The following is a 15,663-nucleotide window of genomic DNA, read 5'->3' as shown; positions in this document are numbered from 1 at the left end:
AACTAATAAATCACAAGACCCTGTACTCCCTAACTGAAGATGCCGAAGAACAGACGGTTTCAATCACCCTCGTCAGGAAGGTAGATAATGAAAACCAATCAGAGCCAGACTAACTCAAGGCAGAGGTAAAACTGACCAGAAAATGACCGCAGGCCCCATTGTGTGTTATTTCCATAGATGAGCACACTGAATGACACACTGTGAATCTGGCGAATACTATTGAGATCCTCCCCGAGACATCCCCTAAAATTCCCGTCCATGGAAAATAGATAAAACCCCTCAGGACAGAGAAGGGCAGCTAGTGCTTTACTTTGAACATGTACACGCCCCTTCCTTGGGTACATATTTTTGCTCTTCTTATCCCAAGCTCTGCAGGTTTCCATGAGACTTGTCACCAGGGGAGCAGTGGGCAGTGGCAGCTCACCCTAGGTTTGGCCCCTGATCCTGTGTCCAAGGGCCCTTCTTTGGCTTCACTGCCCTAAGCTTTAATGAACTCCCTGTCACTGCCACCTGGACTTGCTTCTTGAATTTTCTCCTGCACGAGTCAAGAGCCTAGAAGTCACCAGACATGCAAAAGTCCCCGGACCATGCCAGGGCAGGGCCAGCCCCTGGCACAGGAGCAGTCCAGGAACAGCAAGAGCTCAAACAACATGAATAATAAAAATAAATCAACTATAACAAAAATGAAAGAACTTTCAACACACATTATTAAACTGTTGTTAGCTGTGCTGTCCACCGTGCTGTCGTAAGTTTTACCGAGTGCAGAGGACAAGGCTCGGTGCTCTGTGGGTGCCTTTCCTGTGTAATTGCCCCTAGTCCTCAAACACCTGTGGTGCCAGGAGGGTAAATCTCATTTTACAGATGAAAAACTGAGGCTTAGGGAAGGTACTGTAGTAGGTGAATAACAGCTCCCAAAGATATCAAGTCCTAATGCCTGGAACTAGTAAATGTGACCTTATATGGGGAATTTGCAGATGTGATTAAATTAAAGGTCTTGAGATAAAGAGATTACTCTGGATTATCTGTCTGGGCCTTAAATGCAGCCACAGGTATCCTAAGAGGGAGGCAGAGGGAGATTTTCTGTTGCACACAGAAGAGGAGGGGGAATGTGACAGAAGCAGGAACTGCAGTGGTGTAGCCATAAACTGAGGAATGCCTGCAGCCACCAAAAGCTGGGGCAGAGAGTGGCAAGGAACGGATTCTCTTCTGGAGCCTCTGGAGGGTGCCACCCTGAGGACACCTGGATTTTGACCCAGTGATAGGCTTTCTGTTTTATGGCTTCTAGAATGGTGGGAGGATACATTTCTCCTGTTTCAAGCCACCAAATTTATGGTCATTTGTCCCAGCAGCCAAAGGAACTTACACAGCGATGTCACCAGCACCGAGTCACACAGCTGAGAGATGCTGGCAGCCCCACTGTCCCTGTCCTTAAGGGGGTCAGCACAGAAGCTTTGAGTCTCCCTCAAGCCCCTCCACCTGCCCACCTCAGGTTCCGCTCACCGGCAAGTATCGGCCATCATGGGTGCAGCCACAGTCCTTGACAGGGATGCAGACGCCCTGGGAGAGCAGGAAGCGGTCATCACACTCACAGCCCTCAAAGCAGCGGGAGGTGCAGCCGGTGAGGCCGGAGAGAGCCGCACAGGAGCCCTGGCAGGAGTGCGTGCAGGTGGAGTAGTGGCTGTTGGCGGGGCACTGGAGCGCTGCGGAGAGAGGAGGCAGAGTGGGGTCACACCTGCACACCAGCCCTGGCGACAGGAGGTGAAGACAGCCCCCGGCTCTGCTCGGGACCTCCTCTCGGTGGGGTAAATAGTGCCAGCCCAGTGTGATCGGGGTTGCACTGAGGAGCACAGACAGAGTGGTCAGGGCCAGGATGGGGCAAAAACAGGGAGCTAACGACCCAAGGGAGGCATCCAGGGTGGGGAGCTGGGCTCCGGCTGAGCAGCTGGTGGGTGGTACGGCTGTGCTGAGATGGGGGATACGAGGATCGAGTTTAGGATGAAACACTAATGTCCCATGGGAGCACAGCAGGTGTGAAGGACCCTAAGGACACCCGGGGGAAGTGTCCAGTAGGCTGCTGGACCCCTGAGGCTGGCAGTCAGGAGAGAGGCCAGGTCTAGAGACAGTGCCCACACTCAGCACTGAAGACAAATCTGCGGCCGTGGAGGTGGATGATGATCCTGAAAACAGGCTCTGCCCTGAAGAGAATGAGGAGACATGGCCCTGCCCTGGGGGTTTGCAGGAAACAGATGTCCACTGGCTGGGGGATCAGAGAGGTAGAGTTCTGGGGATCTGGGGGCTGCAGCCTTGTCTTGGGGGATGTGAGGGGTATGTCCCCATGCTTTGGGGTCTGGGTTAGTCACGGACTCAGGCTTTAGTGTGTGAACTAGAGATCCAAGAACCTACCCTCCCAGGTCACCACAGAAAAAGTCCAGGAAGGGCTCTAAGGAAGAAGTGTGTCTGAGGTTTCAGAGAGTGGGCGGGCCCCTGAAAGGAGTCTGAGAAGGGTCAGTCAGCTAGCAGACCAGCCAGAGGGAAGCCAGCAGGGTGCGCTGTGGGAGAAACTGGGGTGGGGGACCTTTAACAGGGAAGAGGCTGCCCCTAAGATGCAGACAGGACTGGGAGCGGATCAGGAGGCAAGCCCGAGCCTGGTGAGAATCCTGTGGGTACTCACGGCAGAAACTGTTTGTCCTCCAGGGCTTCACGGCCTGGCCAGCTGCCTGACAGGATGCTGTATAGGCAGCCAGGCTGCGGCAGAGGAAGGTGCTGTTGCCCTTGTGGGCACACAGGTCAAACACACACTGGCGGAAGTACTCAGAGGGGCTCAGCACCGCATGGCAGGCCGAGAAGGGCCCCTGGGGGTCCCGGAGTTGCCCGCAGGCCTTGATGCTCTCATAGGGTGCTGTCTCCTCTGCTGAGCACACTGGCCAGCCCTGGGGCCCGAAGCCCTCGCCACAGCCCTGGGAGGAGCCTGGCACCCGCCACGCAGCTCCAAAGGCATCCACACTGGGGGCCACGGTGCCACTGGGCAGGACAAAGTCATCACTCCAGTTGCCATTGAAGTTCCCACAAAGGCCACAGAGACGGCCACGGAAGGAGCCAGGGATGGATATGAGGATGTGGGCGTCACCATCGAAGAGAAGCCGCAGCCCCTTGGTCGTCTGCAGAATCATGTTCCGGCCCTCAGCGGTCACCCGCACGTGGTCCACAGCCATGGGCAGGGCCACAGCCTCGCCGTCCACAGTGACCTGTGTGGAAGGGTCAGGCGGGTCAGGGACCCACAGGTAAGGCAGTCCCCTTAGACTTCCAGGGTAGAGCTGCATCTCTTTCAGCCCCTATGGGGTGAGGCCATATCCCCTTCAGACTTCCCAGGGCAGGGTTGTGTCCCCTCAGAGTCCCCAGGGCAGGGCCATGTCCACTTACCCGCGGGCCCTGAGCCAGGCTCACAACCTGGCCAGCCACAGTAACTATCAGGCGCTGGGGATCTCCAGCCGAGTTCTTCTCAAGCACAATGGCAAAGTCCTCGTCCCCAGGCTGTGGGTGGCAGACTTGAGCCAAGATATAGGAGCAGGAGCCATGCATATCATAGACGCGTCCATCCAGGGTAACGTAGTGGATGCCACCACTGGCCAGGCAATGGCCACAGCCTTTAGGGTGACAGGCCTGGACGCCATCCTGTAGCCGGCACTCTTCATGGGGCTGGCAGGCTGTGCCCTCCTGGCAGGTGACTTGGCCACCCGGCCCACATTCACAGCGCCGCTCGCACTCGGGGCCTGGGTAGAAGGCCTCGCCTAGTGGGTAGTAGTGGCCCTCATGGAGGCAGCCACACTGGCCCAGAGGCACGCAGGTGTCACCACTGAGCACAAAGCCGGCATCGCAGACACAGCCTTCACGGCAGGCTGGCTCGCAGCCCTCGGGCGCCGAGAGGCTGGGGCAGCTCACAGGGCAGGAGTCACCGCAGAGCTTGTAGTGGCTGTGGGCAGGGCACTGGAAGGCTGTGGGGACAAGCGGGAAGTGAGCTGGGCGGGGGGAGGTGCGGAGTGGAGGAACCTGCCCAGGTGGATCTGTGTGCTCTGCCCTAGCACAATGTGTGAGCGAATCTGTCCAGGGATGTGAGAGGGGTGTGAGACCCAGTGCGTCTAACTGGGGGGTTCAGTGCAGGGCTCTGGGAACCAGGGCTCTTTGACCAGGTTGTGGGTCAACCTGATCAACCTGACCATGTGTGACTGACTAAACTATGTGTGTCCGAACCAGCAGCAGTACTCAGGGCGTGCATCTGACTGAGGCATGGGGCAGATGTATCCTGGGGTGTGACTCCCCGTGACTATGTACGTATCTGCATAGGGCTATGTCAGGGTCATGATTCCGTCTGGGTGTGTCTGCCCAGTGTCTCTAACCAGAGCCCCTGTCTGATGTTATCAGGCCAATTCCTGTGTATTTCAGCGTGTGCAACAGTCCAGGGGCATCTGAGCAGGTGGAACTTTCCAGGTCTCTCTGACCAGGGGTACCTGAGAGAATCTATTTGACCAGGTGAATCTCACTGTCTAGCTCTGACAGGGTCTGCCAATCACTTCATCTGGCTAGGACACTGAGTGCATGCTCCCCGACAGTCTGCCGGACCCAGGGTTCTGCCTGGGTGTATCAGTCTCTCTCACTGCAGTATGTGCCCTGGTGCATTTAGTGGGCGAATGCCAAGGTATTTCTCCAACAGGAGATATCTGGCTCAGGGCAGGCAGGGTGGTGTCTAAGGCACACCTTGAAGAAGGCTCCTGTCTTAGAGTCCTGTGTAAAGACAGAATGGGGAGATCCCCACTATATGGCCCATGCATGGGTGAGTACTCACGACAGAAATCCGGCCGCCTCCACTCGCCGAGTTGGGCCCCAGCGGCCTGGCAGGCTGCCACATAGGCGGCCACAGCAGGGCAGAGGCCTCCGGGATGGCCCTGAGCCTGGCAGGCGTCCAGCAAGCAGGCCTGGAAGTACTGCGCGGGCGGCAAGAGGCGGTGGCAGGGGGCCAGCGGGCCGTCAGGGGCCGAGATCACGCCGCAGGCATCGGGACCACCGAAAGGCTCCTGCTGCTCTGGCGTGCAAGGCGGGGGACACGGCCCGGGCATGCACTCTCCACAGCCCTCGTCGCCGCCCACCTGCCATTGGCCGGGATTCCTGCCCACTGCCTGCAGGTCGTCCGCAGGGTCCCGGTTGTAGTTCCCACACAGGCCACAAAGGGCGCCTGCATACGCCGCTGGCACGCGCAGGCGCACGTTGCTGTCCCCGTCGAAAGCCAGTGAGAGCCCTGTGGCCGCTGTCACCACCACGTCGGGGCCACTCAGGTAGGCGCGCAGGCGCGAGTCCAGCTGGAAGGGCAGCGCCACGAGCTTGCCGTCCACCTGCGGGCGTGGGGCAGAGGTGGAGGTAGTGAATGGCCAGGACAAAGGTCCAAATCCCATCTCTGCTACTTAATGAGCCCTCCTCTCAATAATACTAATCTTTAGACTCGATTTCACTGGCTCTTCACATTACCCTCTGTAGTAGGTGCTTTTCTTAGGCCCATTTTACAGAAGAATAAACAAAAGCTCAAAGGCGGGGAAGCCACTGCCCCAAGCCATCTGGCTGTAAGACCTACACTCTGAACCCCTCCATCACGCTCTGGCTGACCTGTGAAAGGCAATCAGGAGAATGGCACACCACCAATCCCCAGGCAACTCAGGGCTGGCACTACTCCTGCCTTGACCACGGACCCCTCACCTGCAGCTGTCGGGGCCAGCGGGCACTGAGGGTCAAGTTGTGGTTGTAGATGTGCAGGGTGACGCTGCGGGTGTAGCTGACGGCCTGGCTGCCCCGGTGCTCATTGGCTACAGTGACGGTGAAGTTCTCAACCCCCGCAGGCGGTTCACTGCAAGGTGCACTCAACAGGTACTCACAGGCACCTTGGAAGTCGAATCGGTGCCCGTCCAGGGTGATGTAATGGGGGTCGCCCCAGGCTTGACATTCAGCCGTACTGACAGGTTGGCAGCCATACTGGCCTGAGGGCAGCAGGGCGCACGCTTCGCCTAGCCCACACTTGGCAGGCTTGCAGACCAGGGAGCCACCCCCAGGTCCACACTGGCACCTCTGGGAGCAGGTGGCACTGGGCCAGAACTCGCTGCCTGCCTCGTGGTAGGTGTTGTTGACCCAGCAGCCACAGCCGCCATCCAGAGGAACACAGCGGTCTACGCTCAACACAAAGCCCGGGTCACACTGGCAGCCCTCGGCGCAGGGGCCCTCGCAGGGGACTGGGGTCGTGGGGGGCACAGGGGACGGGCAGCTGGCAGGGCACAGTGGGCCACAGAGCTCGTAGTGGCTGTTGTTGGGGCAGGAGATCTCTGCAGGCAGATGAAAGAGTGGGAGGGGGAGAGAGAAACAATGGTATCAGAGGGTGGGGTCTGAGCACAGAGTGGGAAGAGACAGAGAGAGGGACAAAGAGGGACAGACAGAGAGACTGAGAGAGACAGAACAAAAGACACAGAGAGACAAAAAGAGAGAGGAACAAAGACCCAAACAGTGATAGGAGTGAGTGAATGAGAAACAGAGAGACAGAGAAACAATCAGAGGGAGACAGAGTTAGACACCAAGATAAAAACAAAGAGACGTAGGAAGAAACAAAAAGGCCCAGAAGAACTGGGAAACCAAACCAGCCCTGCAGAGACAGGATCCCCACCCCCAAGTCCTGCCCAGTTCACCCTGACACTCACCACAGCCAGCCTGTGCCCTCCAGTCCTCGATGACAATGCCAGCAGCCTGGCAGGCAGCAGCATAGGTTGCCAGAGCCTGGCAAAGGATGTTGTGGGACCCACCGCCCAGGCAGACATCCAGAACGCAGCCCTTAAAGAAGCTATCAGGTGCCACGTGGGCATGGCAGGCAGCAAAGGGGCCTCCTGCACCGGCAGCCAGGGGTCCACAAAACCCAGGGCCCTTGTACTCTTCCAGCCGGTCCTCAGGACATGTTGGGCAGGACCCCTGACATTCGTCCCAGCACAGTGGGTCCCAGCCTGGGGCTCGCCAGCTGCCACCCCAGATGGGTATAGAGGGAGCCAGGGTGCCATTAGGGAAGGCTTGGTCGTTGCCAGGGTTGCGGTCCATGTTCCCACAGAGCCCACACACTGCGCCGTGGTAGCTACTGGGCAGAGTCACTTCCACTCGCCAGTTCCAGTCATAGCTGACCTGCAGCCCGAAGTCGGTTGCCAGCATTGCTTTTGATGGGCCCTGGGTCACTGAAAGCCTCCCGCCGGCCACAGAGACAGGCAACGCTGTCAGCACGCCATTCACCTGGAGGAAGGGGAGATCGGGGGTGAGGAGGGGGCGCAAACAGAGATCACTCGAGGTGTGGAGGCTCGGCTCTGGCCTCTGCCTCCCTCACTTGGCCCGCCAAGGCCTTCCTCATGACTGACAGCTGTAGAGTCACTTAACTAACACTGACATCGGCTGCAGTCTGGCCAGGGGAATGCAACCTATCTCTGCTGCTTCCTCTGAGTTTCTCTCTTGATCTCATCTCCCTCCCTTCCTCTTCCTCTGTCTACATCCAGATCTCTCTCTCAGATTTCCCTTTCTCTGAGTCTCTCTCTCCCCCGCTCCCACACTGTGTGTGTGTGTGTGTGTGTGTGTGTGTGGTGTGCATGTGTGCTCTCTCTGGGTCTTTCACCCACTTGCTCCCCCCCCCCTTTCCCTGAGCACCTCTGCGTGTCTGGGCACCTCTCCCACGCACCATCATTTATGGAGTGCCCACCCTGTTCCGCGCTTCCCTCTCCCCCTGTGGGCTGCCCTTCATCTGCGTCTCCATTACCCTGGGCAGAAAGGGCGGCCCTTCTCTCTCTCTAGTTCCCTGAGTGTTGCTCCACGTCAGTCTCAAGGCCTCTCACTCGTTTCCTCACAGACGTTCACGGTGGCTTCCTGAGGTCAGTCCCCCAGCCGAACACTGGACTGCACCGCCTCACTGAAGGCAGAGCCTGCTACGGCCCCTGTTCCTAAGATGAGGAAACTGAGGCCCACCAAGTCATCACTTGCCCAATGTCACACAGCTGCTGTGGAGAACCTGGATTCGAACCCAGTTCTCTAAAAAGGCAAAATGCTGAAGTCCTAGGTGAAAGCCCTTTGCAAAAAGCCCTTTGAGCTCATTTAATTCCCGACAGAGGTTTTTGCTGTGATTATTGTTGCTTTGCTGCCCTTTTGTTTAAGGTCTGGGTGAAGAGAGAGAGAGCATTGAGCTCCTAACTGTGGCTGCCAGGACCCCTCCCACCCAAACAGGAGCTCAGGGGACCATCCTGTGGGACTTACCCGGACTTTGCCGACCTCGCCTTTGTGGATGGAGATGTTGGTGTTGAGGGTGGTCACAGTGACAAGCCTCGCGTAGGACACAGCAGGGTTGCCCCGGTTCTCATTCTTGGTGGTGATGGTGAAGGGTGTCAGGCCCTGGGTGTTGCTGACCCCTGGGCAGCTGGTTGTCGCCAGCACGTAGTTACAGGTGCCCTGGAAGTCAAAGTTCCAGCCATCGAAGGAGTGGTAGTGGGGGTCGCCCCACAGCCAGCACGTGGCCTCGTAGTTGGGCACACACACACCCTGGCCATTCTTCTCCTGGCATGTCTCCTGTGGCCGGCACGTCACACCAAAGCACGGGTCTGGGGGCAGAGGAGAGAGGACCTCGAGGGGATGCCTGGCATGAGGCTGGCTGCATCCCAGCACCTGCCCCCAGGCACTGGGGTCCCCTTGCTTGAGATCGCAGCCCCGGGGGACTCGGGTTTGAGACCAGAACCCCAAGGGCCCCCTGTCTATGTGGCCAGCCCTGAGGGTGTCCACGAGGGCATCCACAGCCCCACGGTTCTCTGTGTTCAAGACCTGGGCCCAGGTCCTCCCGACCCAGCTACCTGGGCAGCCACATCTGAGACCCCAGTCCTGGAGGTCTCTGTGCCCAAGACCAAGGCAATGAAGGACCTTTCTGGTGATAATCTAACCCCAGAGGTCCCAACATTTGAGACCCTGGTCCCCATATCTAAGTCTCATGGCCTGGGGATCCTTTTGTACAAGACTACGTCTCCCTGGGGTTGCTGTGTCTGAGACCCTAGCCATGGGGATCTCATTTCTGAGGCCCTACCTATGAGGGTCTCTTTGTCCAAGACTCTGTCCCTGGGGCCATTATATCTGTGACCCCAGTTTTTGGAACTCCTATGCCCAAGACCCCAGCCTTGAAACCTCCTCCTCTCTCCCCCGTGCCAATTTTCAGTTTATAGACTTTTAGCTCCAAACCCACTGGTAGAGCTAGACTTTGTCCGTAGGGGGCACTGGAGGGTCCCAGCAAGAGGAAAGGGACCCCTCTTGCTTCCAACGGCTCTGCTCTCCTTGTCTCCTGTGGGCATGGGGGGCCAGCGGCATGTGGGACACCCACTCAGCAGTGGGGGTTTTCCTGCTTGCCGGCTCCAGCCTGCATGACCTCTCTGCCATCCAGTGAGCCGCAGTCGAATTTTCCAATGAGATCTGCCTCTCAGCCTTGGGGTAGGGGCCCTCTCCCCAATTCCTCCTTTCTTTGCTTGGGTGCTGCTGTGCTTTCGCTTGAGGGGCAGGCACTGCTCCACGTATCTGCTTTGTGCTCCTTACCATTCCCTGTGTCCCTCAGTGTCCATCCCCTATTTAGGTAAAGGATTCTTTCTGTCCAACTTGCCCTGCTCGTGCTGCTGTGCTGCTGTGTTTGTGTCTCCTGATTGGTCCCTGACTGATATACCACCATCCCGGGAGTCCCTGTTATCCTGTCCGTTAGCCCTGGGGGGTCTCAGTTAGTTCTGGAGGTTCCATTTCCTTATCCTCAGAAACAAGGAAATCATTTTCTGTCCTTCACCCTAAGAAACCAGTCTTGGGGTGGCTCTGTGTCTTAGGCTTAATCTGGGGGTCCCCATGTCTGAGAGTGTATCCATATAAATCTTGGTCTTTCACTCGAGGGGCGCCCTATATCCAAGACCCGAGACTTCGTGGGGTATATGCTTGAGACCTCAGGACTCTGCCCCTGCCCCCATGGGCCCCAGTCTCTCGAACCCCTTGGGGATGGTGCCTGAAGCCCCAGGACTAATCCCACATACCAATGGTCAGAAAACTATGGCACCACCAGCTGCCTGTCTTTGTAAATAATCTTTTGATGGCACTGTGTCCCCTACTTATCTACCCTATGGCTGACTTTGTGCCATGATGGCAGAGTTGAATGGTTGGGACCAAAGCCGTGAGGCCTGCAAGTCTAGATATTTACCAGCAAGACCTTTAGAGAAAATGTTTGCCTGACCCTCTCTTATGCTGAGGGTCTCTGACATCTGCCCAGGAAACCCAGGCCTGAGGCCCCCCACAGCCTGGGCTCCACCCTGAGGGCCACTGCCTCCCTGCCTGGAGGGCCCTGGGGATCCCAGCCCAGAGGTCCCCAGGTCAGAGACCTCAGTCCTCAGCGCCTCCCACCGTAAAGATCCAGGTCACACCACCTTCAGCTCCGAAGTCACTGTCCTCCGTCCCCAGCCACACCGGCCCCAACCTAGCCCAGCACCTTTGACGCAGCTCAGGATGCCTGCCGTGGAGTGGCACGCGTGCCCCGGTTTACAGGAGTGGCTCTGGCACACCAGGCCTTTCCCGGCGTGGCACACGCACTGCTGCTGGCAGTTGTTGATGAGTACTGTCTGCTCCGGCTGTGGGGACAGAGGGCACAGTCATCAGGGTGGGCGTTCACCCCAGACCTCTGCGGTCTGGAGGACAGGAAGGGGACATGTTTCATCAGGGTGGCCCCTTGTCTGTGAAACTAAAGCACAGCATGGCCTTGGGGTTCCATTCATTCACTCACTCACTTGCATTCACTTACTCATTTGTTTATTCCAAACTATCCACTAAATATCTGCTGTGTAGGATAAACGGTATAACAGTGATCAAGAGCAAAGGCTCTGGAGCAGATTGCCTGAGTCTGACGCCTTTTCCTGCTATTTGCTGATCACATCATTCTGTGCAAATTATTTAATCTCTTTATGCCTTAGTTTCCACATAAATTGCAGATAATAATAGCACCTACCTATGAAAATGTAACCGAGTTAGTAATACCTATGAAATACGGATGAAATGAAAAGGGATTTTCTGTAGATCAACCAGATTGAAGAGAAAATGCAGGAGTGGAGATGAAACAAGATTGGGAAAATGCTGATTTCTTTTTGAAGCTGAGTGATGGGTACATGAATATTTATTACATTGCTCTCTTTTGCATATTTGAAATTTTTCATAATAAAAAGCTTATATATCATAGCATAGTATAGCACTTAAAGCAGAAACCTCTACATAGTAAGCACTAGCTGCCTATTTGTTATTATTGCTATTATTATTCATATGAGATCAATGGAGAGCCCCCCTCCCTTGGCCCCACCAGCCACAGCACTTGGAGTGCTTTGAGAAAAACAGACCTCAGACAAACACACTCAGATCAAAGGGAAAGGAGTAACTGTGAGCGAGGGAGAGGGAAGCAGGGGGCGTTAGCCGCTGGTATAACAGAGACAAAAATTGGACCCAGGTACAGAGCCAAAACTTGACCTGAGGAGTCAGGGGAGGGTTTAAAGTTGCAGGAGCTACAGTTATATTTACAAAGGTCTTTCCCACTGCCATGGGGACAGTGATCGAAGGGAGCAAAAGAGAGTGCTGGGAGGGAGCCAGGTAGGAGGGGACAAGCTGGATCACAGTGGGGCCATGGGTTGTGCAGGAGAAGTGGGTGGGAGGGACGTCCAGGAGGCCCAGTGCACAGGCTGTGGGGCTGATGGGCAGTGGGAAGGGGTCCAGGATGAGGCCGCAGATCTGTTGGGGATGACCAGGTTCCTACCTCATAGTAGATACCATTGTGGTAGCAGCCGCACTTCTGGATGGGCACGCAGGCTTGGCCGTCACTGAGGAAGCCAGGGTCACACTGGCAGCCCTCGGCACAGGCATCTGGGCACTGAGGGGCCGTGCTGAGTGCGGAGCAGGTCAGGGAGCAGGTGTCTGCACAGAGCTCATAGTGACTGTTGGGGGCGCACGTCATTGCTGCAAAGAGGGGTGCGGGTCAGAGCCTCTTGGAAGGAGGGGCTGCGGGGTCCAGGGTCTGCCCCTTCTGCATCTCAACCTCCCCCGCTCTGCTTCTTGGTGTCCCCTGTCTCTGCCCCTTACTCACGACAGAAAGATTCGGTCCTCCAGGGTTCCACATGGCCTCCAGCTGCCTGGCAAGCACTCACATAGGCATGAATGTTGCTGCAGAGAATGCTCTGGTTTCCACCACCGACACAGAGATCAAAGACACAGTTTTGCAAGGGACCCTGGGGATCCAGCAGCTTGTGGCAGGCGGCCAGTGGCCCAGTGGGGCTGGCGAGGAGCCCACAGAACTGCTCCTGCTGGTACTTCTCCTGCAGCTCAGGCCCGCACTCCTGAGGGTGGCAGTCTTCGCCAGGCTTGCAGGTGGGAGGCGGCAGGCAGGGAGAGCCGGGCACCTTCTCCTCCCAGGAGTTGCCAAACTCATTGGGGTTGGCGGCCTGCGAACCGTCGGGCTTCTGGAAGTCGTCCTTGGGGTCGCCATTGTAGTCCCCGCACAGGCCACACAACTGCTTGTAGTAGTTGCCCGGGACTGTGACCCGCACATTATACACGAGGTCGTAGACCACACGCAGTCCAAAGTCAGTCTTGATCACCATATCTGAGCCTTCCTGGAAGGCGCGGACCCGGCCCTCGGCCAGCACCACAGGGGGCTTCATGTCCACGCCGTTTACCTGGGAGGCAGGAGATGCCATGCTTCAGAGGGTACGCTTTGGGAGGGCAGGCCCCAGTCAAGGCCCCCCCAACACTGAAGATCTGCAGGACCTTAGTTTCTATATTTGTAAAATGGGTATAATAATAGGGCCTTCTAGTGGGTTGGATGGTGGCCCCCCAAAGCTATGTCCACTCAGGACCTCAGACTATGGCCTTATTCAGAATAAGGGTCTTTGCAAATGTAAGAGGATAATGACCGGGGACGCGATCATCCTGGATTAGGGTGAGCCCTCTGTCCTGTGTCACATGTCCATGTGAGAGCCAGGAGCAGAGGAGACAAAGAGAGACCAGGGAAGGCCGCGTGGAGATGGAGACAAAGATGGAGCACGGCAGCCTCGGCCGGGAGCTACTGGGACCCCCCGAAGCTGGAAGGGGCGGGGGACTTCCGGCATTCACAACTCTGAGGAACTAAATTCCTGTTGTTTTAAGTCACCACATGGTGGCAACTTATACAGCAGCCACAGGAAACTGATCCGGGTCTCAGTGGAATAACAGCCTTACCAGGGGCCGTTTAATCGCCACTTAACTGCAATGGCCAGTCATGCAGTAACTGACTTTACACCTGCCTGGGCTCAAACACGGCACCGCCCCTACTCTTCCTGTGAAGAGTAGGGCAGGCGAGGCACCTCCCTTTTCATGTTTCCTCATCTACCGAGTGGGAACACGGTGCCTACCCCACAGTGTTGTCATAAGGACTCAATAAATTAGTATTTGCAAAGTGCTGGCCCATGTATCTAGCATAGAATGGGTATTCTGGGAGAGCTTATTATTATTATTAGCTATGACTGGGTGTTTTTATTTTGAAGAGTAAATGGGTGTGAAGGGTTTTTGCCTTAAGCATCCATCAGTGGGTGGAAAGTCAGGCTAAATTTCTGGAGAAATGAACTTCAAGTCCATGAGCCAAGAACCCATGGTTTCAGTTTAAGGCACTAATAAAGCCTCGTAAATCCACCCCCTGGTTAACACGCTTGCTAGGTCTCCCTTAATACAGACACAATGAGCGTTCAATCGTTTTGGAAGCGTGAGGAATCAGAGAAGAAGGCAGGAGAAGGATGTGGTCCTGGATGAGTCTCCTAAAAACAGTCTTCCACCGTCCTTCCCGAGCAGGGATGGATAGCGGGTAAGGCTAAGTGACTTAGCCCCTGTGCCTCAGTTTCCTCATCTGTAAAGTGGGGACATTGCTAGTTTCTACCTCACAACAAAAAAACCCAACAACTCTTATGTATTGATAGCCAATTGTATGCCAGGTGCTATTTCAGGAGCATGGCTGTGCATCAGGGAGTGTATTTAAACATCAAATGCATGAGCACTTGAAAAAGTCAGCTATTCAACAGCATTCTCATCAATATCGCTACTAGTACAACAGTCAGGTGCCTGAATTTTAGTGGGATCTCTGCAGAAAACCCTCCAGGGTAAGTGAAATGCCCATTCCCCTGTGAGAGTGAACTCGTCTCGGTCTGAAAGCACCTGAAGCCCCAGGGTCCAGCCTGCTGTCTCCTGGTACGCCATCTTGGGTTCAAGTCCCGCCTTTGCTGGGGGACTTTGGCCAGTGATGGGACATCCCCCTTTAAAAACCAAAGCAAATCAAGGCATTCCAGCTACTACTATGAGGATAAAATGACACTTGGGTTTGAAGTGCTTAGCAGCCCAGGTCTGGGGTCAGCTGTGCAGAAGCCGCAGCTGCTGTTGTTGTGGTTGTGGCTGTTCAGGAATGGCGGAGCTACCCTCGGATTGTCCTCTGTCCTTGAGCCTTTCCCATTCCGGAACTTCACCAACCTCTGGTGGCATCACATGCTGCCACAGGCTGGGAGACCAGGGAGGTGGCTGGGGCAGGGACTGGGATGGAGGGGGGATGGAGGGAAAGGGAGTGGGCTGTGGGAGAGGCCTTCAGAGGGGGTAGTCCAGGGAGAGGGGATACTGAGGCCATGGGGGAACAGATCTCAGCTCCCAGGGTCTCCTTGGCTCCCCACTCTGGGTTCTGATCAGCAGCTCCTCTCCTTTGGGACCCCATGCCTCTCACATCCACTCTGAACCCTGTGTCTCCTGCCCCTGGGCTGAGCACTGCCCGGGTCCCACCCACAGATGGCCCTCTATCCCAGCCCCCCCCCCCGCCCCCCAGGGTCAGCCCCTGCTCTCACCGTGACCTTCCACTTATTCTGTTCCAGCCGCAGGGTGAAGTTAGCCACCTGGACAGTGATCACCTTGGTCACACTGACTTTCTTATTGTTCCATTCCTCATTCTCCTGCAGGACGGTGAACTGTTCCAGGCCGGGCCGGGTCCCACAGGTCCGAGCCAGCACATACACACAGGTGCCCATAAAGTCAAAGCGGCGGCCGTCGAAGGTGGTGTAATGAGGATCTCCTGATGCTTGGCAGGTGACAGAGCCCACAGCCACGCAGCCCAGCACGCCACCGGACGGCTGGCAGGCCTCATGCGGGCCGCAGGTGGAGGGCTCACAGGACACCAGGCCACCCTCCTGGCAGTGACAAAGGGACTCGCATCCCGGTCCAGGATAGAAGGTCTGGCCCGGCGGGTGGTAGGTGCCCTGGTACAAGCAGCCACAGGAGGGCAGGGGCACGCAGGACTCACCACTGAGCGCAAAGCCCTCGTCGCACACACAGCCCTCGCGGCAGTCAGAGCCACAGCCGCCGGGCACCGGGAGGTCCCCGCAGGACAGCGGGCAGCCATAGGAGCAGGCCTCGTAGTGACTGTGGGGCGGGCAGGTCAGCGCTGTGGGGAGAGTGGCCGTCAGGGTTGGGAGACCCTGACGCTGGGGAAACAGTTGACCCCCTGACACACATGCATGTGCACACACACATGCACACACATGCTCACGCATGCTCACACACGGCCAC

General features: G+C 56.6%; 1 protein-coding gene across 2 annotated transcripts in view; it reads right to left on the bottom strand.

Moving 5' to 3' along the window:
- LOC123823818 (Fc gamma binding protein) overlaps nucleotides 1-15,663 on the bottom strand; it is a 38,111-nt gene that overhangs the window by 5,855 nt on the left and 16,593 nt on the right. For both annotated transcript variants that reach the window (XM_045846839.1, XM_045846840.1), the window contains 11 exons: nucleotides 14,946-15,538; nucleotides 12,179-12,767; nucleotides 11,852-12,051; nucleotides 10,547-10,685; nucleotides 8,308-8,648; nucleotides 6,729-7,302; nucleotides 5,743-6,359; nucleotides 4,841-5,384; nucleotides 3,421-3,992; nucleotides 2,672-3,245; nucleotides 1,501-1,700 (listed from right to left, as the gene is read on the bottom strand). In XM_045846839.1, the coding sequence (XP_045702795.1) occupies nucleotides 1,501-1,700; nucleotides 2,672-3,245; nucleotides 3,421-3,992; nucleotides 4,841-5,384; nucleotides 5,743-6,359; nucleotides 6,729-7,302; nucleotides 8,308-8,648; nucleotides 10,547-10,685; nucleotides 11,852-12,051; nucleotides 12,179-12,767; nucleotides 14,946-15,538 (4,943 nt within the window). The remainder of the gene's footprint in view (nucleotides 1-1,500; nucleotides 1,701-2,671; nucleotides 3,246-3,420; nucleotides 3,993-4,840; nucleotides 5,385-5,742; nucleotides 6,360-6,728; nucleotides 7,303-8,307; nucleotides 8,649-10,546; nucleotides 10,686-11,851; nucleotides 12,052-12,178; nucleotides 12,768-14,945; nucleotides 15,539-15,663) is intronic.

Source organism: Phyllostomus hastatus, unplaced genomic scaffold (genome assembly GCF_019186645.2).
Source record: "Phyllostomus hastatus isolate PE091 unplaced genomic scaffold, TTU_PhHast_1.1 phas_contig_5, whole genome shotgun sequence".
In the NCBI taxonomy this organism is placed as follows: domain Eukaryota; kingdom Metazoa; phylum Chordata; class Mammalia; order Chiroptera; family Phyllostomidae; genus Phyllostomus; species Phyllostomus hastatus.
Note: the sequence above shows the minus strand (reverse complement) of the source record. Positions and strands in the feature narration are given on the sequence as shown.